This window comes from Impatiens glandulifera, chromosome 2 (assembly GCF_907164915.1).
Source record: "Impatiens glandulifera chromosome 2, dImpGla2.1, whole genome shotgun sequence".
Lineage (NCBI taxonomy): Eukaryota > Viridiplantae > Streptophyta > Magnoliopsida > Ericales > Balsaminaceae > Impatiens > Impatiens glandulifera.
This window is the reverse complement of record NC_061863.1, coordinates 60274227-60300667: the sequence shown is the minus strand read 5'-3', so window position 1 is coordinate 60300667 and position 26441 is coordinate 60274227. Positions and strand designations below refer to the sequence as shown.

The window sequence follows — 26441 nt, the reverse complement described above, 5'->3', positions numbered from 1 at the left end:
ATTTTTCATTTATAAGTTGAATCAAAGTTATCATATATAACTTGTTATAATTATAAATGAGAGAAAGGGTCGGAGTTGGCCCACAACTCCGATCACTATTTCTTTAGTTAGGAATCTAATTATTAAGTCATTATCTACTTAAATTTAATACATTAAAATAAAAATAAAAATTTAATAATTTTTAAATTTGTTTGACTTGTTTTTATTATTTAAATTATCTTGGTGAGTTTGATTACATTTATTTTTAGAGATGTTTCTAAACCTATCTTAATCTTAATGTATATTTTGGCTGTTTTGAAAATTATTAAGTTATTTTATCGTATTTCATGTTAAAAGATGTGTAAATAACTTTTTTTTTTATAATTTTTAAATAAATATATAAACTTTGTAAATGTTTTGAAAGTAAAATTACTTACTTGCATATCATATTAAAGGGTTAATTTTATGTAAAGGTGGTATTGGGCTTAAGCCCATCCACGAAAATAAATAAAAAATATTATCTATTAAATCTTTATTTATCTATATTTTTTAACATATAATATAAAAGTACTTTAATTATTGTAAAGATAAATAATGTATATTAATTATGCCTGAATTCAACTCTCCTTTCCAAATACATTTTTAGTTTAAAATTTTGTTTCTTACGTTAAGTTGAGTGACTAATTTTTTACATGCATTAACTTCAAATTATTCCTATACAGATTTAGAAGTTCAATTAAAATTTAAAATATTTTTAATAAAAATTATGCTGTCATATTCCTACATAGACTTAGACACTCAATTAAAATTTAAAATATTTTTAATAAAAATTATGCCGTCACATTCCTATATAGACTTAGACACTCAATTAAAATTTAAAATGTTTTTAATAAAAATTATGCCGTGACATTTGTTATCTTATATACAACTCTTGTCACTCATTTAACTAGTGAAATATTATATTATTTGAATATTATTCTTATAAATAAATAATTAAAGTATGCCATGTTTGTTATTATTAATCAACAAGTCCTTATCTATATTCATCCTTAAAATTATTTAAAAATTCATAAAACGTGTTTTAACACAAGAACAAAAATGAAAAGCTAATTAATGATTGATATTTTTTTTATAAAAAGAAACTGAATCATGACAATGACAATGTTACAACTTACTTACTTAATTTTTACGGTAATTTTAATTAATAAAAAATATTACTTTAAAAACAAAGATAAACACAAAATTGTAAAACCTCTTTTTGTTTTTAAGTGAAATTTGGAGCAATTATTATTATATATTAAAATTATAAAAATAAATAATGAAAATATATTTTTTTTTGTAAATAAAATAAAATGAAAAATAAAATAATTTATATATTAAAAAATAAGTGAATATTTTTCGGATGAAAACTTTGTCACAACACGTGTAGGTTTTATTTTGCCGCACCGAATAGACTTGTTTTATTTGACTATAAAATAATGAAAACCCCACTTTTCTTTTATAAAATAATGAAACACATATACCCAGTACACCCTAGTACTTGAAAGGCCTTGAAAGTAGTGTATTTTGGCGACCGTTTCTCCGGCGATACTTCTTTCTACTACGCGGCCGGCCGGCCGTCTTCATCGGCGATACGCAGGTTTTACAGGGAGAGAAACTGACAGTTTCTACAACAAGAAGAACTAGTTTCTCCGTATATAACTTTTCTTTGTTTTGAACGAAAACCTGTTCTCGATCAACCGTCTGTCTGTCTGTTGAAGCACGATAAGAAACGGCTCTTACGTGGGTCGTTCGAGGAAACCCTAAAGCTTCTAACTTCATAAACCCTAGCCATTTATGCTGCTAACTTAAGGGTTTCTTCTGCTACTCTTAACGCCATGAGTCCAATTCAGAATATGGATCAACATTCTCGTCGCATTGTGGAGCCTGACATCCGTAATAATATTTTTTTTAAACTTTTTTATGTATTTTTCTTTCCTGCTTGCTGGTTTAAACTATATACGTCTGTTGCAGCGATACAAGCAAGGCTTCAGATGGCGACGGAGGTTCGGGACAGTTTAGAGATAACCCACAGTGGAGAATACTTGTATTTCTTAAAATGCTATTTCACAGCGTTTTCTGATATCATGTACCATATAACGAGTCCTCAGTCAGTGGATAATCCGGAGCACAAGCTCCGTAACATAGTTCTGGAGATTCTTAATCGTCTTCCACACAGTGAAGCTATTCGTCCGTTTGTTCAGGAGCTAATGAAGATTGCGATGCATGTCCTTACCATAGATAATGAGGAGAATGGGTTGATTTGTATTAGAATAATATTTGATCTCCTCAGAAATTTCAGGCCTACGTCAGAAAGCGAAATTCAACCCTTATTCGATTTCGTATGCAAAATTTACCACAACTTCGGATCGACAGTTAGTTATATCTTTGAGAGCAGTGAAGTGCCACCACCTGCTTCTTTCAGCACCAATACAGTAGCGGGTTCAACATTTGGTTCAATGGGAGGTGAAGACAATAAATTGATGGATGTTTCAGACCCAGAAGCACTCTCCAGTAGTTTTCCTGGGGCTGGAAAACTTAATCCTAGTGCACGCTCGTTTAAGATTGTTACAGAGACTCCTTTGGTTGTCATGTTCCTGTTTCAGCTGTACTCTCGATTTGTACAGATCAACATTCCTCTCTTATTGCCGTTAATGGTGGTTGCTATTTCTGTTCCTGGTCCTGAGAAGGCTCCGCCTCATTTAAAAGGTCCTTTCATCGAGTTCAAGGCTGCTCAGGTTAAGGTAAGTCAATTAAAGGTTCATAGTTTATCAATGTTGAACAGGAGATCACCACAGTAGCAAAAAGACAAGGGGTATTTTGTATTATAATCATATCTTAACTCAAATTTAAAAACAAATTACTGAACTTGAAATGACCTTTATCATTATCTTACTACAATCTCTCAAATACCCTAGAACAAACCACCCTTGAGTAGAGTTTTGGAGAGGAGAGAGTTAAGAAAATAGTTAGTCCTTTTTGTTATGAAAAATAGGTTATTATTTTGGCTCCTCTTTAGAATGAATGGGAGAAAAGTATCATATTTTCAATGAATAATGGAGGATGGTGCAATTTCATGGTCTAAGCTAAACTGTTTGTATTGCCCCATTCTTTCTTCTAGCTGAAATGGAGTCATTTCCTTGTCTTTCCTGGTGCTAGGCTGATTTGAGTGATGTTATTTGTTATGGTTACTGTGAATAGAAGCAAGTTATCAGCTCACTGCAGTCCACACATATAAATGAGACTTAACATGCTCTTTTCCTTCTCTTTCTCAAAATGTGTACTACTTTTCTTATCAGCCAGTGGTTATGATTATTTTATGACTTTTATATTTCTCAATCTTCCATCCATAGGAATTAGAAACATTTTTATTTTGTGCTCTCCAGAGTTCTATATTTTGATCAATAAAGTGTTTAATAAATGATTGTTGAATTACTTTAAGACCTCTTTTATTTATTTATGCAGACAGTTTCGTTTCTAACTTACCTTTTGAAGAGTTTTGCTGACAACATAAGACCACACGAAGAAAGTATTTGTAAAAGCATTGTCAATCTTCTTGTAACATGCTCTGACTCTGTTTCAATTAGAAAGGTGAAATATGTATAATTTTTTTGTCCAATTTTTTTTGTTTACTTTTTTACATGCCTTAGAAATTGTAAATGTTGGATGCAGGAATTATTGGTGGCCCTTAAACATGTTCTTGGTACTGATTTTAAGAGGGGTTTATTTCCTTTGATTGATACACTGTTGGAAGAGAGGTATTTGTCTTGACATTTTATTGGACGGTATTGTGTGGGTTGTCTGCTGTTAAGATCTTACTAGTTCCATTATTTTGAGTTTCAGTAATTAATTAATTGCATCTAAGTTGTTTTTTATCTTGGTTAAAGCATACTAATACTATTGCTAGTGTGCAAACTTTTTTCATTGACGAGTTAGTTTATTGTCACATATTCTCACTGATCAATAAAAGATTCTTGAAGCTTTTTTCATGGTAATTTTGTTCTTTTTATTTTCTCATTTTGTTGAATGGTGAGGTGAACCTGATAGAGAACAATGAAAAGTCTGTATATATAGTGTTTGTTTAAAACTTGAAAACTGATATTTTCTTCCCATTCTTGTTTCAACTTAAAAAAACAAAACTGGGGGAGTAACATATTATTCTGTGACTCCTTTCTCAACTATTTTTCCATCTTATATTAACTTCTGCAAGTTTCTAAGCTTACACTTACCATGCTATGTGAATTCATTTTTCTGGTATTAGGGTTTTGGTGGGAACTGGCCGGGCCTGCTATGAAACACTAAGGCCATTGGCTTACAGCCTGTTGGCTGAGATTGTTCATCATGTCCGAGTTGAGCTATCTCTGAGACAGGTTTTTGCTTGCATTCATATTCATGTTAAATCAATTTTTTTCTTGTCTGCTTTCCTTTTGTTGATTAGTTTATTTCATTGGTATTATATATTCGACTTTGATGTATGTAGATAATTGCCCATACAATATGATGCTTATAAACATCTTATGGTACTGTTTATTTTCTGGATTCTAATATTGTCGGATTGGATAAAGGGCGATAACTTGTCTCTTGACAAGAGCTAGCTCTAATTAGCAGTCCAATCATATTTATGTTTTTTTTTTTTGGAAAATATATGGAATATTCTGTACCTTGACCAGAGTTTTATTTGTTTACATATGATATATTGTAATTCAAACGGTTACTATTTTATCATTATAAACAAGACTTAATACTTTTAGCTATAATATTGACTACATTAAGCAACGATGAAATATTCTTCTCAGCATTTAAGCTTTTTTTACACTATCCAACTTTGTTATTATATTTAAACTTGTAACACATATTTTTGCATTATGAATTCATTAAAAGAGTATCAATTTTACCTAATGTAACATAAAAAATGTATAATATATTTTACTAATATTAAACATTCCAGTTATTCTATACTTTGTAATTTTGAACAATTTTGTTATCAGGTTTTCTTTTTGTAAATTATAAAATAGATTTAAAACTTTTGATACTAGCACAATGTATAATATTAATTATAAAAATTTCAATATTAAGAAAAAATATTAATGTTTACAACTTTGAACTCATTTACTGTACTTGTATATAGAATAGTATATTAGAGTTACAGATGAATAATGGATTTCATTAGTCAAGGACAAAAACCATCTTAATTATTGTAACCTATACCTTAAGAAGGAGTTCTGATGAAATGATCACAATTCCTTGTTAAGTAAAGGTTATCCTACACGATAAGAGAATAAGTTATTTTCTACTATTAGTTATTGGTGAGATAATTAGTCTTAATCTTAAATTTCAACTAAATGCTAGATAAATGAGTTACCAATTAACTTATCCAATCTTGAGCTTCTTATGTGACAAACAAACATCACCCATAGGTTGTCTCTTCGCAGTTCTTGTATAGTACAAGTTTTTTCTACTCAAAAATATTTCTTCTAATGTGTTCTGCATACTCTCTGCTAGTTGGTTGTCATTGCATAAATCTGGTACTGGTCATTAGGAGTGAAAAATGATGCCATGTGATGGGGGTGATAACCAGTACTCTTACCCATCATGAAGGCTTTTTTCCATCCATCCTCACACATATAAATAAACAACTCCTTGGAACTTCATCATAATGCTACTACCAAGGAAATACTTTAGAAGTAAATACATGATTTAAACCATAAGGTAGAGAAAAATGTCAATATTGAGAACATGCATATTGAGGAATTGGTACTCCAACAAAGTGAAGACTCAATAGGCAAACTCTTCATATCCAACTCAGGAAATTGACACAATGCTTATAGGAGATGGGGCTATAAATGCATTTAATAAGCATATGCTTAAGTTCCCTCATTGGGTAGATTACTCTAATATTTTGTTCATATTTTATCTATTTGTAAGCAACTCATAGATCAACTCAAGATATTAGTAATTTCTTTTCTATTTATTGCCTTATGAAACTGATGTATATTCTACCTTACTCTCTGTTTGCATGACCATTTACATGTTATCTTTTGGAACTCATTTGATCAGTGTAGTGATATTGAAATGATGGACGCTGTTCCAACTTATTTATGTTGACGGGACAAATTAATGCTTCTGAGCCACCTTTCTTGATTGACCTTACTGATGCTTCCATCTTATTGCTTGCAGTTGTCAAGGATAATTTACTTGTTCTCAAGTAACATGCATGATGCATCGTTATCTCTCAGCATTCATACTACATGTGCTCGTCTGATGTTGAATCTGGTGACTTCTCAGCCTCAGGACTCACAATTATCCATTTTTATTCATGCAACTCTTTCATTATAGCTTGAGAAACTGGTATTTTTATTTTTTCTTGGCTTATATTAAAAGTGTGTTTCCTCTTAAAATTTGGTTTTCAGGTGGAACCAATTTTTGAGAAAGGTGTTGATAAGCCTTCTATGGATGAAGCAAGAATCCTACTGGTTTGGATTACATGCTTATACATTTTTCTCTGGCTTTTTTTTTCAATGGTCCCAATGTAGCGTGCTACTTTTAAAAAGATATATTGTTTAGACTCACTACAAAAGTATTGTTCTATTTGTGTAGGTTCGAATTTTGGACGCTTTTGTTGGGAAATTTAATACATTCAAGCATACAATTCCTCAGGTACCCTAGCTAGATTTTGTACAAGATAATTTGAAATTGGTAATATGAATCAAAATTTTGCACGGGTAGTTCAAATGGCAAGATACTTGGACTTAGGGGCTTACCAACATAAGGTCTCAGGTTCAATTCTCGTTGAAAGTCTTGGACTAAAGTTATGGTCATGACGGTGAGTTGTTGTACTAGCCTCTCCCATGGGCTAGTCGAGGTGTGCGTAACCTGACCCGAATACCCTGGTAATCACAATAAAAAGAATAACGCATGAGATTTTTCCGCTATGCATAAATGCTAGCGCTATGTTGAGCATAGACAACTTAAGGTGGAAGGAGCCACCTTTGAGTATCTTTTGTAGATTTATTGCTGACATATGCCTTCTTTTATGCTGTCTATAATGTTGCGTCAAACCTATACCAACAACCAAATGATTCGTAGTGTATTTGGTTCAACTGGGAGAATGCAACAATTCTTGTCATGAACCTAACACTTGCATAGTATTCTAGGAGCACATGCTTACTTTGGATGCATCTCTATGGCTATTTTTAATGGTTGACTTGATATGATCATTTGTACGATTTTCATAGTTCAGGTTTTGTGTAAAATTTTCTTCTAATGATTATTCATGGTTGATAGCTGCTGGAAGAGGAGGGTGAAGAAGGAAAGGAAAGGTCCACCTTGAGGGCAAAGCTTGAACTCCCTGTTCAGGTTCTTGTAGTTATTTGATGTTCTAGCAGAACTAGATTCTCATTGACTCATCTGGTTGAAGATGATTTAGTCTTTTGTATTTTACTGTTTTATTAAAGCTTGTAGGTATAACATCTTCAACATTGTGTCTTTATTAGAGCAAAGAGTAGAGTAGCTAGTAAATTATTAGTTGTGGTAATAACGTGCCTTTGGAATATTTTGGGAATTTAGTAGATCCATCATTTTATGTGCAAATAGGTCCTTAGTAAAAGAGGAAACTGAATCTATCTGTTGCCACATCAATGGTGCATTAGAATTTTGGTTATTAGCAATTAAATGTGCAAATCCACAAATACTTGCCCAAACATGATAAGAGCCTGCAATAATCTTCTAACCCTCTCACTCTATAATCTTCCCCCTTTTCTCAACATGACACATTTCTAGCTGATGTCTGAAAGATTGCCACTGTTTTTTGATTGGTTTTCATTATTTCTGTTGATTTAGCTCCATCCTTCCTGTGACTTGCAGGCAGTTTTAAACTTGCAGGTTCCCTTGGAACACTCTAAGGAAGTCAATGACTGCAAGCATCTAATTAAGACATTGGTTATGGGTAATTAGCCTTCTTGTTTTCAGATTAACAACAAAAATGTCAATCCTGATAATCTCATCAGGGAAATGGTTTCTTATGCTTAATCTTGTCTTGCATATTTAATGATTTGGTATGCTTTGATGTTGACCTCATTGTACTTCAGGGATGAAGACTATAGTTTGGAGCATCACACATACTCATTTACCTAGGTCACAGGTTTCACAACTCCATGATTCTGTTATTCTTTTGTGAGTGATCTTATACATAGTTGTTCTTATGATCTTAGCCTCATTATTTATATGTTTCTTTTACTGGTTAGTCTTCACTATCTACCACCGGCACACCACCACAAGTTCCTGCTCCTCCATCCAGTTCCTCAATTCCTCATCCATTTAAAGGATTGAGAGAAGATGAGGTAATGTGAACATTGTAGTTAGTGAATCACTATTTTGGCATGTTTAATCTTTTCCCATTAATTTTTTTTCTTCTTTTTGCAAGGTTTGGAAGGCATCTGGGGTTCTGAAAAGTGGGGTGCACTGCTTAGCATTGTTTAAGGATAAGGATGAGGAGAGGGAAATGGTCCACTTATTTTCCCAGATTTTAGCAATTATGGAACCGCGAGATCTTATGGATATATTCTCGCTTTGTTTGCCTGAGCTTTTCGACTCCATGATTACAAATAGTCAGCTACTTCATATATTTTCTACCCTTCTCCAAACACAGAAGGTTTTCCGGTCATTTGCAGATGTACTGGCTAACTTTCTTGTTAGCAGCAAATTTGAGGTGCTGAAGCTTCCAGATTCTCCAGAAGCTAAACTTGTTTTGCATCTCTATCGGTTCTTGTTTGGTGCTGTAGCCAAGGCTCCTTCGGAATGTGAACGCATTTTACAGCCTCATACGTCTGTTATTATGGAAACCTGCATGAAAAATGCCAATGAAATCGGGAAGCCACTTGGTTATTTGCAGCTTCTTCGTACGATGTTTCGAGCACTTGCTGGAGGGAAATTTGAGATCCTATTGCGAGATTTGATTCCTATGCTTCAACCATGTTTGAACATGCTTTTGGCTATGCTTGAGGGGCCAACTGCGGAAGATACAAGGGACCTTCTGCTTGAGCTTTGCTTAACACTGCCTGCTCGCTTAAGTTCACTATTACCCCATATTTCTCGTCTGATGAGACCTTTAGTTGTATGTCTTAAAGGAAGTGATGATTTAGTGAGTTTAGGCTTAAGGACACTGGAGTTCTGGATAGATAGTTTGAATCCTGATTTCCTGGAACCAAGTATGGCTAATGTCATGTCTGAAGTGATCTTGGCCTTGTGGTCTCATCTACGACCTGCTCCTTATCCATGGGGTGCGAAATCATTGCAACTTCTTGGTAAGTTTGGCGGTCGTAATATACGCTTTCTCAAAGAGCCTCTGGCACTTGAATGCAAGGAAATTCCTGAGCATGGACTTAGATTGATTTTGACATTTGAGCCTTCAACCCCTTTTCTGGTGCCTCTTGATCGTTGTGTAAATCTTGCTGTTGTGGCTGTCATGCAGAAGAATGGTTGCGTGGATCCATTCTTTCGGAAACAAGCGTTGAAATTTCTACATATATGTTTATCCTCTCAGCTTAATTTGCCTGGAACTGTTACTGATGAAGGCATGACCACTAAGCAACTGTCGAAGACATTAGTTTCTCATGTGGTGGAATCATTTTGTAGGACGTCAGACTCATCGGATATAAAGGTTTGTTTATGATCCTATTGCTGCTTATACCATAGTGGAAAAATAAATTTTGAGTCACGTCTACATAATTGTAAATCAGAAGTTGCATTTTCTGTCAATGACATTTTTCTCTTAAGATGTTGGTTGACGGCTTTGATTAAATACACTTGTAAATGTGCTTGGTTAGTTGTTACAGTCAGTGCATAACTTAGCTTGTCTGATGTTCCTCACACGATCAAAGAAAATTGTTTCATTTACTGTTCATTTTGATGCCCTTGTATTTGTCATAATACCTTCTTATCCGTGGCAAGTGTTCTGATAGCATAGTTCTTGAGATTGCTTTAATTAATATTTTCTTGCCAAATGCAGGCTGATCTAGGAGTCAAGACAAAAACCCAGCTCATGGCTGAAAAATCTGTTTTCAAGATATTGTTGATGACCATTATTGCTGCTAGTGGAGAATCTGATCTTTTTGACCCTAAAGATGATTTTATTGTAAATATATGCCGTCATTTTGCAATGATATATCACATCGAGAGTTTGTCAGCAAATACATCAAGTACCTCACATGGAGGCTCTTTACACTCCTCTAACGCCAGTTCGAGTTCTAGATCAAGAGTTAGTTGTAGCACTAATCTAAAAGAATTGGATCCCTTGATTTTTCTAGATGCATTAGTGGAAGTCCTAGCTGATGAAAACAGGCTCCATGCTAAAGCTTCCCTTAACGCTTTGAATGTATTATCTGAAACACTGATTTTCTTAGCCCGTGCAAAACATACTGATTCCCTCATGTCAAAAGGAGGTCCTGTTACTCCGATGATTGTTTCTAGTCCTTCTATGAGTCCAGTATATTCACCACCTCCCAGTGTCCGTGTTCCAGTTTTTGAGCAGCTTCTGCCTCGTCTTCTACATTGCTGCTATGGAGTTACATGGCAGACACAAATGGGGGGAGTCATGGGACTTGGAGCTTTGGTTGGAAAAGTTACCGTTGAAACAATGTGTGTATTTCAAGTGAGGATTGTCAGAGGTCTGGTGTATGTTCTTAAGAGGCTTCCCATGTTTGCTAGGAAAGAGCAGGAAGAGACAAGTCAGGTACTTACACAGGTTCTTCGGGTGGTGAACAATGTTGATGAAGCAAATAGTGACGCTCGCAGGCAAAGTTTCCAGGGTGTGGTTGAATATCTTGCATCTGAATTGCTTAACCCCAACTCTTCTGTTAATGTGAGAAAGATAGTGCAGTCTTGTTTGTCACTTTTGGCAAGTAGAACAGGCAGTGAGGTATCTGAATTGCTTGAAACTTTGCAGCAACCTTACCTTCAGAATCTTGTAACACGTCCTCTCCGGTCCAAAACTGTTGATCAACAGGTACGTAGCATTAGTTAATATTGAAGTATCGTTTGTTGACTATACTTTCCTAACAAAAGACTATTTTGTTCATCTAATCAGGTTGGTACTGTTAATGCTCTTAATTTCTGTCTGGCTTTGAGGCCCCCTCTTCTTAAGTTGACACCAGAGCTTGTCAATTTCTTACAAGAAGCTTTACAAATTGCTGAGGCTGATGAAAGTGCATGGGTTGTGAAGATTATGAATCCTAAAGTGGCTACATCTCTAAGTAAGCTGCGTACTGCTTGTATTGAGCTATTATGTACAGCAATGGCCTGGACAGACTTTAAAACACAGAATCATTCGGAGTTGCGTGCAAAGATTATTTCGATGTTCTTCAAATCCTTGACTAGCAGAATGTCTGATATTGTTGCTGTTGCTAAGGAGGGGCTACGCCAGGTTTCATTTCTCTTATGTTTGCTCTTAAGACTTAGTTGCAGTTAATTTTCTTCTTCTTTAGGTAGCTACTTGTGAAGATTGTTTATGTCAATCTCTGTCAAGACGAGCCATGAAAGTCTAAAGATAGGGACGACAAATAAATTGCCCAAATAATTTGATTGGAAAATTGTTAAGATTATGTTCCTTAGTTACTTAGCTTTTGTTGCTCCTGTGTGCTAAAAGTTTTTCAATTTCCAACTGAATTTTGCTGCTTTATCTTGTAATTTCTTAGGTTATTCTGCAGCAAAGAATGCCAAAAGAACTTCTTCAGAGCAGCCTAAGGCCCATATTGGTTAACTTGGCCCATACCAAAAATCTTAGCATGCCTCTTCTGCAGGGACTTGCTCGTCTATTGGAGCTTCTGTCTACATGGTTTAATGTAACCTTAGGGGGTAAATTATTAGAGCACCTTAAAAAATGGTTGGAACCAGAGAAACTTGCACAGTGTCAGAAGGCATGGAAGGCTGGTGAAGAACCAAAAATTGCTGCTGGTAAAAGTTCTTTCTAGGTTTTACCTCACTAGCTATACATATGTGAGCATAGGTTTGTATAATATGATTTCCTTTCTGCAGCTATCATTGAGCTCTTTCACCTCCTTCCTTCTGCTGCTGGGAAGTTCCTTGATGAGTTAGTTACTTTGACCATTGGCTTGGAAGCAGCTCTTCCACCAGGGCAGTTTTATAGTGAAATTAACAGTCCATATCGCCTTCCTCTTACAAAATTCTTGAATCGGTATCCATCTGTTGCTGTTGACTATTTCCTTGCTAGGTTATTTCAGCCTAATTACTTCAGGAGGTAAGTTTTGAAGTTTAGATATTGAATATAAATTATGGTCATCTATAAGCTCTCATCAGCTAGTCAGTTTTAGTATTTATTTCCTTTCATGATATATTTGTTTGTTCAATTCAGTTTTATGTATATAATACGATCAGATGCTGGCCAACCCTTGAGAGAAGAACTTGCAAAATCGCCTGAGAAAATTCTCAATAGTGCATTTAGTGAATTTATGCCAAAATCTGATATCTCAGCTGGTCAAGGATTATCATCACCTGTAGCTATGATGAGTGACGAAAACTTGGCTAGTCCTCTTCCCGAAGGATCTGTTTTACCCTCAGTCCCTATTGGTACAAAATCGGATGCCTATTTTCAGGGCCTTGCTCTTGTCAAAACTTTGGTTAAGTTGATACCAGGATGGTTACAGAGTAATCGCATTGTGTTTGATACACTTGTACTTCTGTGGAAGTCACCTTCCAGGATGGCTAGGTTGCAAAAGGAACAGGAGCTAAGTGTAGTACAAGTGAGTCTCTTATTGTCTTCTAGGCTCCGATAAAGAATTGACTGAAATTTATTGAAATTTATTTAGCATGTGGTTACTATTATATCCTGAACATATTTTTAGTGAATATATTCAGACTCATTCTATTCGGGGGAGCAAATTATGTGTAAACCTATAACCCAACCCAAATTGAGTAGTTTGGGCAGACATTTTGGGTTGGGTTGGGTTACCCGAACTATCCATTTTTTTTTTCACCAAAATATTTTTCTGGTAAAGTTTTTATTTTTTTGTACACGATCTTTTTCGAGATTTTTTCAACCTGGAAAAAGTCTCCTTTTACTCTGTTTTTTTTTTTGGATGTATGGGGGCGAGTGGGGTGTGGGAAGGGGTGTTGGGGGAGAAATAAGAGACTTGAGGTGTCAAAGAAAAAAAAATGGTAGCAAAAAATTGAAAAAATGATTATATTAATACATTTTTATAATGGATTACTCATTCCAGCCCATTCTAATGAGTAGAATTGGTTAGGTAAATTTTGATTGGGTTAAATATGGGCTGGATTTACTCATTTGTTCACCAGTCACCCCTACATGCTATAACCTCCTTGATTATGTTAGAAGTTTTCTAAGCCATGAGTTAACCGTGCCTGGTTGACTTCTTTACTGAGGTTTATACATATTTCCAGATTGTGCAACTGATTTTGGCCGTGTGTGTGATCAGGTAAAAGAGAGCAAATGGCTGATCAAATGCTTCATGAATTACTTAAGATATGACAAAAATGAAGTCAATGTGCTCTTTGATATTCTTTCAGTCTTCTTATTCCGTTCGCGCATTGATTTCACTTTCCTGAAAGAGTTCTACATTATAGAGGTAGTTCAAATATCACATTCATGGTCATTTTTTATTTGAGATGTTAGTTCAAATATCACATTCATGTTATTGTGGTTTCTTATCAACTTGTTATCCATTTCGTGACAGGTTGCTGAGGGTTATCCTCCTGACATGAAGAAAACACTTCTATTGTATTTTCTGAACCTTTTCCAATCAAAGCATCTAGGCCATGACCATATGGTTGTTGTCATGCAAATGCTTATTCTTCCAATGTTAGCTCATGCCTTTCAGAATGACCAAAGTTGGGAAGTTGTTGATACCGCTATCATAAAAACTATTGTAGACAAGCTTCTTGATCCTCCAGAAGAGGTGATTTCTGATGCTATGTTTGTTGTACTGTGCCTGCATTCCATACCTAGACTCGCACACTCAACCAAAAAAGATCATACTTTCTCTTTGCTCCACAGGTTTCTGCTGATTATGACGAATCTCTGAGAATAGAACTTTTGCAACTTGCCACTTTACTGATTAAATATCTCCATAAAGATCTTAACTGTCATAGAAAGGAGCTTATCAAGTTTGGCTGGAATCATCTTAAACGTGAAGATAGTGCCAGTAAGCAGTGGGCCTTTGTAAACGTCTGCCACTTCTTAGATGCTTATCAAGCCCCAGATAAAATTATACTGCAGGTACCATAACTGCAAGGGACAAACCATAAAAGTGCATCTGTTTATATAATCATATCTTGCTTTTATATAATTTATTAGAGTGTTTTTCTTTTGGGGCATGGTTTGTTACAATAAGTTTCCAATATGAAGGAAAAACATGCAACCTTGTAAATGAACCAGAAATCGTTTTGTTTCAAGTGCTTCCACTGCTTATATAAATTATCAGCATATTTATGTACCCAAATTGTTTTGTATCTAACTGTTAATATCTGGATGAGAACCAGAATTTCATTGTGGTAGGTTTAGTGTGAATAACAAGGGAGTAAGAATTTTTTGCAATGTGGATAGGAGAGCAATTTCTCATTTATCTGTTAATCCTGAATGTGAAATGTTTGACGAATATAAACCAAGAAATGGTGGGGAAAAGTCACCATTTTATTCAAGGCGCTGATCAGTGGTCAACTTTATCACTTCTTTGACAACTAATTGAGGTGCAGTAGAACTATACTTTAGCCTCCCCTTTGGAAATGGAAAGAGCCACTGGCGAAGTCTTAGGCTTGATCCTGAATGATAGTTTTCATCAGAGGATTTATTTATCTCATTAAATTCTTAGTTTGTGGCCTTCTCTACTTTGTAGTGGCTTGTTATATATGTATAGCCGTGTCATATACTTGTAGACTAATTATGTTATCCTAGTCTAAATACATTGGGGCCTTATTATAGTTTGTTCAATTATCTTTAGGCCCATCACACTGACATGTGCAATTTCCACCTCCAGGTATTTGTTGCACTTCTAAGAACTTGTCAGCCAGAGAACAAATTGTTGGTCAAGCAAGCACTTGATATACTAATGCCTGCTTTACCCACAAGACTGCCTCCTGGCGATTCCCGAATGCCTATATGGATACGCTATACAAAAAAGATTCTGGTTGAAGAAGGTCATTCTATTCCTAACCTGGTACACATTTTCCAGCTGATTGTTCGCCATTCTGAGCTCTTCTTCAGTTGTAGAGCTCAGTTTGTACCTCAAATGGTGAACACTCTTAGCCGCCTTGGATTGCCTTACAATACCACTGCAGAGAACAGGAAACTTGCTATTGAGCTTGCTGGCTTGGTCGTAGCTTGGGAAAGACAAAGGCAAAATGAAATGAAAGTAACCCCTGATCATAGTGTATCTAGCATACATCCTGATGGATTTCATCATGGCTCTGAAAGTGTTACTCCTCAGCGTCTAACTGACGGATCTTCTTTTGTTGAGGATCCAAGCAAGCGGGTAAAAGTTGAACCTGTCCTTCAAGCCCTTGGTGTCTCATCACCTGGGGGTACCTCATCCCTTTCTAATATGGAGACCTTGGGAACTTCTGGTCAACCTGATGAAGAGTTCAAGCCAAATGCTGCAATGGAGGAAATGATTATTACTTTCCTAATAAGGGTATGTCTTCCTTTGCCTCTTTCCTTTCTGGTCAATCTGGTCAGACAATATGGTTTTAGTCCTTGAAGCTGGATTGGTAGAAGGGAATATATATTTTCTCTTAGTTTTGAGGAATTGCTTTTTCCTTCTCAAGTAATACCTCTCTCAGTCTTCTTATTGAGTATGGAATAGCTAACTTTTGGAATATTAGATTAGTAATTACATTGTTAGGTATCAAATTTATTTATCTTGTACAGTTGTCTTATTACTGTTACTTGTTTTATTGTTGATTTAATGTAACAAAACTTTTTTTTTCATCTTAGGCCTATTCCATTCTTCTACTCATTTATACTTTCTTATCTACAGACCCTAAATTTCTAAGTTGATACTAACATGTTTTCTTCTCCTTATCCTTTTTGTTTTGTGGTTAGAGTTTCTTTATGGTTATTAGATTGCAATGTCTGTTTGTTGATTGTTCATGGCCTTGGCTGGCTGTTACTATGCCTTTGTCTGTTAATGCCGCTTAAGAGCAGTTCTTGATTAATGTTGATGTTGAAAATCCAAGTTTTTGGTTATTTACTAGCTTTGGATTAAAAAAAAAAAGGTATTTACTAGCTTGGGATTGAGTGGGATTATTCATTCAATTAGATATCAAAGTTATATTTATTCTTGACATTTCAAATTCCCATTATTATTCATTATAACAAAGGCCTTGTTTTGTTATTTTCAAATAACCCTGTTTGATGTAGGTTATGAAAAGCTCAGGTTAATTGAGGATATTTGAGTAGAAAAGATATTAGGGGTATAAATATATAAGAATATAGATATATTTTAAATAGTGGATATTTTGGTTGATGATGTGACAGATGAGTAGATTGTTGGTTGGATATTGGGTTATTTGGAAATTGTCCAAAATAACCCACATCAAACAAGGCCCAAGTCTTCATTACTTTTAAACTCCATTTACTGTTCGTGATAGTTTTATCTTGATTTTAACTTTGTTCATAAGTCTCCATTTGAACTCTCTCAAACTTTGAGATCTATGTTAAACAAACCTAAACATCAGGTCCTCTGGGTTTGGCCAGTTACTTTCAAACTTCATTTGCTCTTTTACTATAAATCAACTGTATAGGTACTATTTAAGTAAGTTGTTAGTCAATTAAATTAGCATGATTTCCCTAGTGTGTGTTTTCATTGCTAATTAGCTCAATAGATGGCTTTCAATATGCAATAAGTTATTATGGTAACCTGATATTAATATCAAGCTGACTGTTTCAGTATGGTTTGATTTAAATTAGTTCTGGATGTTGTTTCAACTTGTATCCTAGTTTCAATGATAGATTCATATTATATAAAGGAAGATAACATTCACAATTTTAGAGTAAGACTGATTCCAGTATTTCTTGTGAAGTAAAGATGTTAGGGAATTTATCTACTTGTGGCCATATGGGCCTATTACAAGCATGATTGGTTTCCTAGTTATTCTCACCAAGATAATAAGAGTTGCATTTCTATAATTTTATTTACTGCTTGTTACAAAAGATTTTACATGAATGGCATGCACATTATTTATTGTGGATTCTCTTTCTTTTTACCCCCCTGAATATTTTCGATAAACCATGGTAAACGTGAAGGTTTAAATCTATAGAGGAAAAAAAAAGGGCATTCTTTACGTTTACCATTTTCTCTTAGTTTAGATTAAAATGGTTCTGCTTGAAATTTATGTATTTATTATGATTTCATCTGGAGTAGCACTGACATAAGCTGCTGTGTTCCCCCCAAGGACAGGTGGCTTTGATAATGGAGATCAAGGACAAGGAAGGAAGTCTGATGTATAAGCAGGCTCTAGATCTCTTATCACAAGCATTGGAGGTCTGGCCAACAGCCAATATCAAATTCAACTATCTAGAAAAGATGCTGAACAATATACAGCCTTCACAATCCAAGGATCCATCAACAGCTCTTGCTCAAGGCTTGGATGTTATGAACAGAGTTCTGGAAAAGCAACCGCATATTTTTATTAGAAATAACATCAATCACATTACCCAAGTATGTAAATCCTCATGGATCCTTATATTTCTTGCAATTCCTTGTTGCAAATGGTTAACTATCATATAATTGACTCACTGAATGCAGGTTCTTGAGCCCTGTTTCAAGTATAAGGTGCTAGATGCAGGAAAATCTTTATGCTCCTTGTTGACTGTGGTCTTTACTGCTTTCCCTTTGGAGGTTGCAACTACTCCACAAGATGTGAAGATATTGTATCAAAAGGTTGAGGAAATCATACAGAAAAACCTTGCTGCTGTTTCAGCTTCTCAGTCATCTGGGGAAGATAGCTGTGCTAGCACGATTAGTTTTGTTCTATATGTCATAAGGTCCCTAGCAGAGGTGCAGAAGAACTTAATTGATCCTCTTCACTTGGTCCGAGTCCTCCAGCGTCTGGCTCGTGATATGGGTTCGGTTGCTGGTTCTCAAGGAAGACAGGTGACAATAATGTTGTTCTCTTAGCAATTGGTCATCTACTTTTTTAATCCAACCAATGGATAACTTGAAGTAGAAAACTCATGATAGCTCATGTGGAAAGGGTATGAACTTGAGAGGTTGATGTCTCAAGTTCAAATCTCACTGAAAGCACCTTAGTTGAAGTTTTGGGGGTCATGGCGGTGGGATGTTGTGCTATCCTCTCTAGGGATTAAAAAAATAAAAAGAACATGAAATGTTGGAAAAGTTTTGAAAAAATGTCTTATACAATGTATTATCTATTGGCATGATATTTAATTGGCATAGTGTTTCTTCTTTGTCGTGGATTTTTCTTTTCTTATTTGATATAAAATTTATCTGAATTTTCCTCCTCCAGAATCAAAGGTCGGAACCTGATCCTGTAGTCACTCCACGTCAAGGTCCTGCTGTGGGGACAGTTATTTCCAATCTTAAGTCTGTACTGAAGCTTATGAACGTGAAAATGATGATTGTTCCCGATTGCAAAAGATCTATAATTCATGTCTTGAACGGCATACTGTCTGAGAAGGACACTGATGCCACTGTGCTTATTTGCATAGTCGAAGTAGTAAAATGTTGGATAGAAGAAGACTTCAGGATGGGCGTTGGATCAAGTTCCATTTTTACATCCAAAGATGTAGTTACATTTCTACATAAACTTTCACAAGTGAATAGACAGAGTTTTTCTCAAAGCATGTTGGAAGAGTGGGATGCGAAATATCTTGAACTACTTTTTGGACTTTGTGCTGATTCAAATAAGTAAGAATTGTAAACGTTTGAAGTTCTTGCTTTTCAATAGATAAAATGCTAATCTTATACAATATCTGTTGTCTAGGTATCCTCATGCCCTAAGGCAAGAAGTGTTCCAGAAGGTCGAGAGGCAATTTTTACTTGGATTAAGAGCAAAAGACCCTGATATGAGGATGAATTTTTTCTCTCTTTATCATGAATCTCTTGGGAAGACATTATTCGCAAGATTGCAGTATATTATCCAAATCCAGGACTGGGATGCTTTAAGTGACGTTTTTTGGCTCAAACAGGGATTGGATCTTATTCTTGCTGTTTTAGTTGAGGACAAAACCATCACACTCGCTCCAAACTCTGCCAGGGTGCGACCTCTTGTGGTTTCAAACTCCCTTGCAGATTCTTCTGGGGTTCAGCCCATGATTACTGATGTAACTGAAGGTTCTGAGGAAACTCCCTTGACATTTGATACCCTAGTTTCAAAGCATGCACAGTTTCTGAATGGAATGAGCCAGCTTCAGGTAGTTTGCTATGCTTACTTTTTTCTGCAGTATCACTATCCCATACTTTGGTATCCATACCAAATTAATTTAGCTCTCCACTTGGAGATGCTGTTAATTTGCCTCGGCTAGTGCTTATGATCATTCTTTATCCATAGGTCTGTTTGGACCAACTAAGGTTGGAATATCATGGTACTTTTTCCCAATTATCTTGCTATATTTTAAGTGAGCATTTGGAAGATGATGCCTTTATATTAAGTTTCTTTTGTCAAGTAGCCATATGTTTTTATACTAGTTCTTGAAGTTGAAATGCATATAATAATATTCTACTTGCTGCAAGGTTCTTGGTGAGTTGCCCGGATATCCACTTGAAATGTTTGCGGTTATTATCTTTTTCTTATGTTCTAATTTACATTTCTTTCCTGCAGGTGGCTGATCTCATTATTCCATTGAGAGAACTAGCACATACAGATTCCAATGTTGCTTATCATCTGTGGGTGTTGGTTTTCCCAATTGTTTGGATGGCTTTACAGAAGGAAGAGCAGGTAACACTTGCTAAGCCCATGATAAATCTCTTATCAAAAGATTATCACAAGAGACAACAGGGGATCAAACCAAATGTTATGCAAGCACTCCTAGAAGGACTTCAGTTGAGCCACCCTCAGCCTAGAATGCCTAGTGAACTTATCAAATATATTGGGAAGACTTATAATGCATGGCACACTGCGTTAGCACTGCTTGAAAGTCATGTCATGTTGTTTCAGAGTGAGGCGAAGTGCTCAGAGTCTCTGTCTGAACTCTATCGGTTGCTCAATGAGGAAGATATGAGATGTGGGTTGTGGAAGAAATGGTCTAATGCAGCAGAAACAAAAGCTGGAGTTTCCCTTGTCCAGCATGGTTACTGGCAGCAAGCTCAAAGTCTTTTTTACCAAGCTATGGCCAAAGCAACCCAAGGAACACATAACAGCACAATATCAAAGGGTGAGATGTGTCTTTGGGAAGAGCAGTGGCTTAATTGTGCTACTCAGTTAAGTCAGTGGGACGTGTTGACTGAGTTTGGGAAGTCTGTTGAGAATTATGAGATATTGATGGACAGCCTTTGGAAGCAACCCGATTGGGCATATTTGAAGGACCAGGTGATACCAAAAGCTCAAGTTGAAGAGACACCAAAACTTCGGATAATTCAAGCTTATTTTGCCCTTCATGAAAAGAATATCAATGGCATTGGAGATGCTGAAAACATTGTGGCAAAAGGTATTGATCTTGCCCTAGAACAATGGTGCCAATTGCCTGAAATGTCAGTTCATTCTAGGATTCCACTTCTACAGCAGTTCCAGCAACTAGTTGAGGTCCAAGAGTCTATTAAAATTATAGTGGACATTGCTAATGGAAACAAGCATTCTGGAAATTCTGTTGTTGGAGGACATGGCGGGTTATATGCAGATGTCAAGGACATTCTGGAGACATGGAGGCTCAGAACTCCGAATGATTGTGATAATTTATCTGTTTGGTATGATTTACTTCAGTGGAGGAATGAAATATACAACATAGTCATTGATGCATTTAAGGACTTTGGTACCACAAATTCTCAACTTCACCACCTTGGTTACCGTGACAAGGCTTGGAATGTCAATAAGCTTGCCCATATTACTCGAAAGCATGGACTACAAGATGTTTGTGTCACAATTTTGGAGAAGATGTATGGACACTCAACCATGGAAGTGCAGGTAATATTACCTATTGTTTCTACTTAGTAGAAAACATATGAGATCTTGTTGGTTTATGTGTTATGAGTAGGGAGTAACTAACTTCGTGGCTTATTGGTGATGTTTTTGCAGGAAGCGTTTGTCAAAATTAGGGAGCAAGCGAAAGCATTTCTTGAAATGAAGGGAGAGATTTCGAATGGCTATGCTTTGGTTAATAGTACCAATCTGGAATATTTTCCGGTGAAACACAAAGCAGAAATTTTCCGGCTTAAAGGAGATTTCTTGCTCAAGCTGAATGATTGTGAAAGTGCTAACAATGCATATTCACAAGCAATCAGTCTTTTCAAGAATCTGCCTAAAGGATGGATTAGCTGGGGGAATTATTGCAATATGGTATTTATCTTCTTTTAAAATAGTTTCCCTACACCTCCCTTCCCCTCTTATGTTGGTCAGTTATATTGCTTAAGCAGCGTATGCTTTTCTAAATAATCAACTTTTTAGTTGACGCAGATTATTTACCATTATATCAGGCTTAATTAAAAACTGTACTAGCATTAGTTTTTACTCCAAACTATTATTTTTGTAGCTAATATGGTCCCTATCTTTAAAAAATGTCTCAGTGCGACTAATCTGTTTCAGGCTTACAACGAGACACATGAAGAAATTTGGTTAGAATATTCTGTAAGCTGTTTCCTTCAGGGAATTAAATTTGGTGTCTCAAACTCCAGGAGCCATCTAGCTCGAGTTCTATATCTTCTGAGCTTTGACCATCCAAGTGAACCTGTTGGTAGAGCATTTGATAAGTATTTGGACCAAATACCTCTATGGGTTTGGCTTTCTTGGATTCCACAGCTGTTGCTTTCATTACAGCGAACAGAAGCTCCACACTGCAAACTGGTACTTCTGAAAGTTGCCACTATGTATCCCCAGGTAGACATTTTTCATTTCTGTTGTGTGCTTGTGTCAGATTTATTTTTACATTGCCTGCTTTCAGACGTATCTAATTCTCCCTTTCCAAATTCATAGGCATTGTACTACTGGCTGCGCACATATCTGCTCGAGCGCCGAGATGCTGCAAATAAATCTGAACTTGGTAGAATGTCCATACGAATGCAGCAAAATTCATCTGGTGCTGGTGGTTCTAGTTCCATTGGTTTGCCTGATGGGAATCAGAGAATGTCGGGACATGGCGGTCCCTCTCTAGCCGCCTCTGACAGTCAAGTTCATCAAGGAAGTCAATCTAGTGCTGGATCTCAAGATGGGGGTAATCCTCAGATGCAGGATTCTGAAAGATCCTCTGTGGGAGAAAGCAGTATGTATTCTGGGAATGACCAAACCCAAGCAGTAACCAATGATGGCCAGAATGCATTAAGACGTAATGGTGCTTCTAGCTTGGTTGCTTCTGCAGCTACTGCATTTGATTCTGCAAAGGATATAATGGAAGCTCTTAGAGGCAAACATAATAACATGGCAGCTGAACTTGAGGTGAATATTTTACTTTTCTCATCCAATGCATAATTTTGGTTTCAGGATCCCATTTCAGTGGAAATTCAAAATCTTTGAGTAAATAACTTCTGTGAAGCGACTGTTTACTTTTCTCTTTTACCCTGCACTAAAAAATATCTACTTGGACAAATGCATTTATATGCCGAAAATTCATCCGTGAAAGTTTTTCGTTTGCGCGAGAAATTCAAATCTGAGTTGGAACATTTGTTTTAGCTGTTTGAGGATTGAACCAATTGTCCAAGTTAGGGCTTCCTTCACGATGTTGCATATGGGGAGACATCGAATTGACAAGGAAATAGACGACATTAGTGTCATTCGGTTAAATTGGCCCCAATTTGAATTTATCATACAAGTTCCAGTAATGATATTATTTGTTACAAGTTGAAGGAAATTTATCATGCTGTTTGAGTCCTTATTAGCCACAATTTAGGTGTTCAGCCTTTACCAATGTACACTATATAACTGTAAGAGTGTGTTCCTGAGATTAGACAAAGTATTGATTTCCTATAATATCCTTATGCATTAATGGTAACAGATAAAATACTCACATATTTCTCCAAACTAATTTCTACTAATGAAAGTCTAGGATAATTACATTTCTATCTTGAACTTTAATGGCATTGATCTACTTTTTTCATATTTTCCCTTGTATTATATAATATCTCATCATCTTGTAATGACATTAGTCTATTTAAGTATCATATTTTGCATTATGGCTTGTAAATAAGTTGTCAGTTTACCATTCCTTTCATTTGTTAGGCAGTAAAATACATTATGTATATCAGTAATACTGCTGTATATATATATATATTTTTTTTTTCATCTCAAACAATTATTTGATATTTATTAGTAAATAGTTTCATTTCAGTCCTTACATTGATATTTGAGCAGATACATTTGAATTATATTCTTAATTTTAGTTAATTGCCTTAATTAATTCAAGACAATTTTAATAATATGTTTTAGTAAATTGATTTCATTACTTCCAGCTGATTACTGGTTACTTGTCATGCAATGCACATTTTACTTGACTAGGAAGTGAACCTTTTCTAGTTCACATTGTTCCTTCAGCTTATATTGTATGATATTTGTCTTATTGCTCTCTCAAGTAAATGCTACTTTTTTTTTTGCAGCTTCTTCTTACTGAAATTGGCTCAAGGTTTGTTACCTTACCTGAGGAGAGACTGTTGGCAGTTGTTAATGCTCTTCTCCACCGCTGCTACAAATACCCGACTGCAACTACTGCAGAAGTGCCTCAGTCCCTCAAGAAGGAGCTTTCAGGTGTTTGCAAGGCATGCTTTTCGGCAGATGCTGTAAACAAACATGTAGAGTTTGTTCGAGAATACAAGCAAGACTTTGAACATGATCTTGATCCTGAGAGCACAGCCACTTTTCCCTCCACTCTTTCAGAGTTAACACAACGTTTGAAGCACTGGAAGAATGTTCTTCAGAGCAATGTTGAGGACCGGTTTCCGCCTGTTTTGAAGCTGGAAGAGGAAAGCAAAGTGTTGCGTGATCTTCATGTTGTTGATGTAGAGCTTCCCGGACAATACTTCACCGATCGGGTAAGTTGGATGAATATATATATATGTATATATATCAACTGTAGTGAACAGTAACAAGATTTAGCTTAATTTATTGGGTATTTATTAGAAATAACTTCATTTAGCACATTTTCTATAAATAATGAATTTTATGTTGAGTTGGCTTGGTAAAAATAAAGTAATATGTTCCAAGTCATTTAGAAAATATATTAAAAGGAATTGACGAATTGGAAATGTTGTGATCTCTGATAAATTCTAGTGAGACATCACCTATGGCAAAGTCTGAAGCTTCCATTTATACTTCAAGTGGCTTACTGTAATCTGTTTCAATAGGAACCATCCATTATTTTATTTTCACCTTGTTGTATTTACATTTGTGTGACTTTTGCCCCTGTTGACAAAAATTTCCAAATTTAGGAGGTTGCAACTGAACACACAGTAAAGTTAGACAGAGTTGGAGCAAACGTTCCAATAGTTAGAAGGCATGGAAGTAGTTTCCGGCGCTTGACCTTGATTGGGTCTGATGGCTCGCAACGACATTTCATTGTTCAGACATCGTTGACTCCTAACGCCAGAAGTGATGAACGCATATTACAGCTTTTTCGAGTGATGAACAGGATGTTCGATAAGCACAAGGAATCTAGGCGACGTCACCTTTGCATTCACACGCCAATCATAATCCCTGTTTGGTCTCAGGTTCTCCATCAATGATAATCTATGTTTTCATTTTATTTATTTATTTTATGATTAACTGAGAGCATTTTAAGAAGCCTTATGTCTACTTCACATTATTATTATTATACTAGGTACGGATGGTAGAAGATGATTTGATGTACAGTACCTTCTTAGAGGTGTATGAAAATCATTGTTCTCGGAATGATAAAGAAGCAGACCAGCCCATTACCTACTTCAAGGAGCAACTAAACCAAGCGATTTCTGGTCAGATATCACCTGAAGCTGTTGTGGATCTTCGATTTAAAGCGTATGGTGAAATAACGAAGAATTTAGTGACGGATGGTATACTATCCCAGTACATGTACAAGACACTGCCAAGCGGAAACGCCATGTGGGATTTCAAGAAGCAATTTGCCATCCAGATAGCGCTTTCAAATTTCATGTCTTTCATGCTGCAAATTGGTGGGAGGTCCCCAAACAAGATATTGTTTGCTAAGAACACCGGAAAGATATTCCAAACTGATTTCCACCCTGCATATGATGCAAACGGGATGATAGAGTTCAATGAGCCCGTGCCTTTCCGTATGACCAGGAATTTGCAGGCCTTATTTTCTCAATTTGGTGTAGATGGTTTAATAGTTTCAGCCATGTGCGCAGCTGCTCAGGCTGCGGTTTCTCCTAAAGCAAGTTTTTTTCTCTCTTATTTTTTAAAAGAAAAAATATTAGAGTGCATTTTGGTTTAATAATATTGGCTCTCTGTTATTTGCAGCAAATTCAACATTTATGGCATCATATGGCTATGTTCTTTAGAGATGAACTTTTGTCTTGGTCTTGGAGAAGATCACCTGGGATGCCGCTTGCACCTGCCATTGGTGGAAATGGTATTAACCCTTCTGACTTCAAGCTGAAGGTCACAACTAATGTGGAACAAGTAATTAGCCGGATTAATGGCATATCTCCTCAATATTTTTATGAAGAGGTAAGCTCATTAATGAAAAGTATTGACAGAATTTTAATGAGATGTTAAACATGCTCGTTTCTTATTTTCAAAAGCAAAAGATATACATCATAGATTTCATTCTAACAACATGTGTAGTTGATAATATCTGTTCGGGATCCAATCCCCATTCTTTGCACACCGTCCAATGAATTATCTGTTTAGGTTTTGGCTTTTGTAATTGAGATGTGAATTGCGGGTGCAGGAAGAGAATGGTGTGGCTGAACCGCAAACGGTGCAGAAGGGGGTTGCAGATTTGGTTGATGCGGCTCTTTGTCCAACGAATTTGTGCATGATGGATCCAACTTGGCACCCTTGGTTCTGATGATTTCTGAACCGCAATCGGTGCAAAATGATAATGGTATGTAAATAGTCTCAATCAATACCAAAGAAATGTGTTTTCACATTGCTTTGGACTTTAACTTAATTAAAATTTTAATAAGTTTAATTTTCTTTGGAGGTTAAATATTCTAAGTTGCTATTAGTTGTGCTGGAAAAGCCTTTTTTTATTTAATGACTTTTTTTGTTCTTATAGTATATTTCATTATTTTGGCGATATTTGGTTTTCGCAATTTTTAAAAGCGACGTAGGTTTGATTTAAATTATACTGA

General features: G+C 35.8%; 1 protein-coding gene across 1 annotated transcript; it reads left to right on the top strand.

Annotated features, from left to right (window-relative positions):
* The first annotated feature begins 1544 nt into the window (after window positions 1–1544).
* LOC124924623 (transformation/transcription domain-associated protein-like) lies at window positions 1545–26367 on the top strand. Its single transcript, XM_047464636.1, has 35 exons — window positions 1545–1914; window positions 1993–2762; window positions 3484–3609; window positions 3691–3776; window positions 4280–4388; window positions 6196–6291; window positions 6429–6491; window positions 6616–6675; window positions 7303–7374; window positions 7882–7963; window positions 8106–8158; window positions 8262–8357; window positions 8441–9676; window positions 10025–11020; window positions 11102–11437; window positions 11709–11967; window positions 12049–12271; window positions 12386–12773; window positions 13470–13619; window positions 13728–13949; window positions 14048–14269; window positions 15027–15680; window positions 17448–17708; window positions 17796–18143; window positions 18517–18917; window positions 18994–19423; window positions 19831–21129; window positions 21241–21501; window positions 21748–22038; window positions 22135–22593; window positions 23748–24179; window positions 24576–24854; window positions 24965–25516; window positions 25603–25812; window positions 26036–26367. The coding sequence occupies exons 1-35, from the start codon at window positions 1857–1859 to the stop codon at window positions 26153–26155; spliced, it is 11700 nt and encodes a 3899-aa protein (XP_047320592.1). The 5' UTR covers window positions 1545–1856; the 3' UTR covers window positions 26156–26367.
* The last annotated feature ends 74 nt before the right edge of the window (window positions 26368–26441 follow it).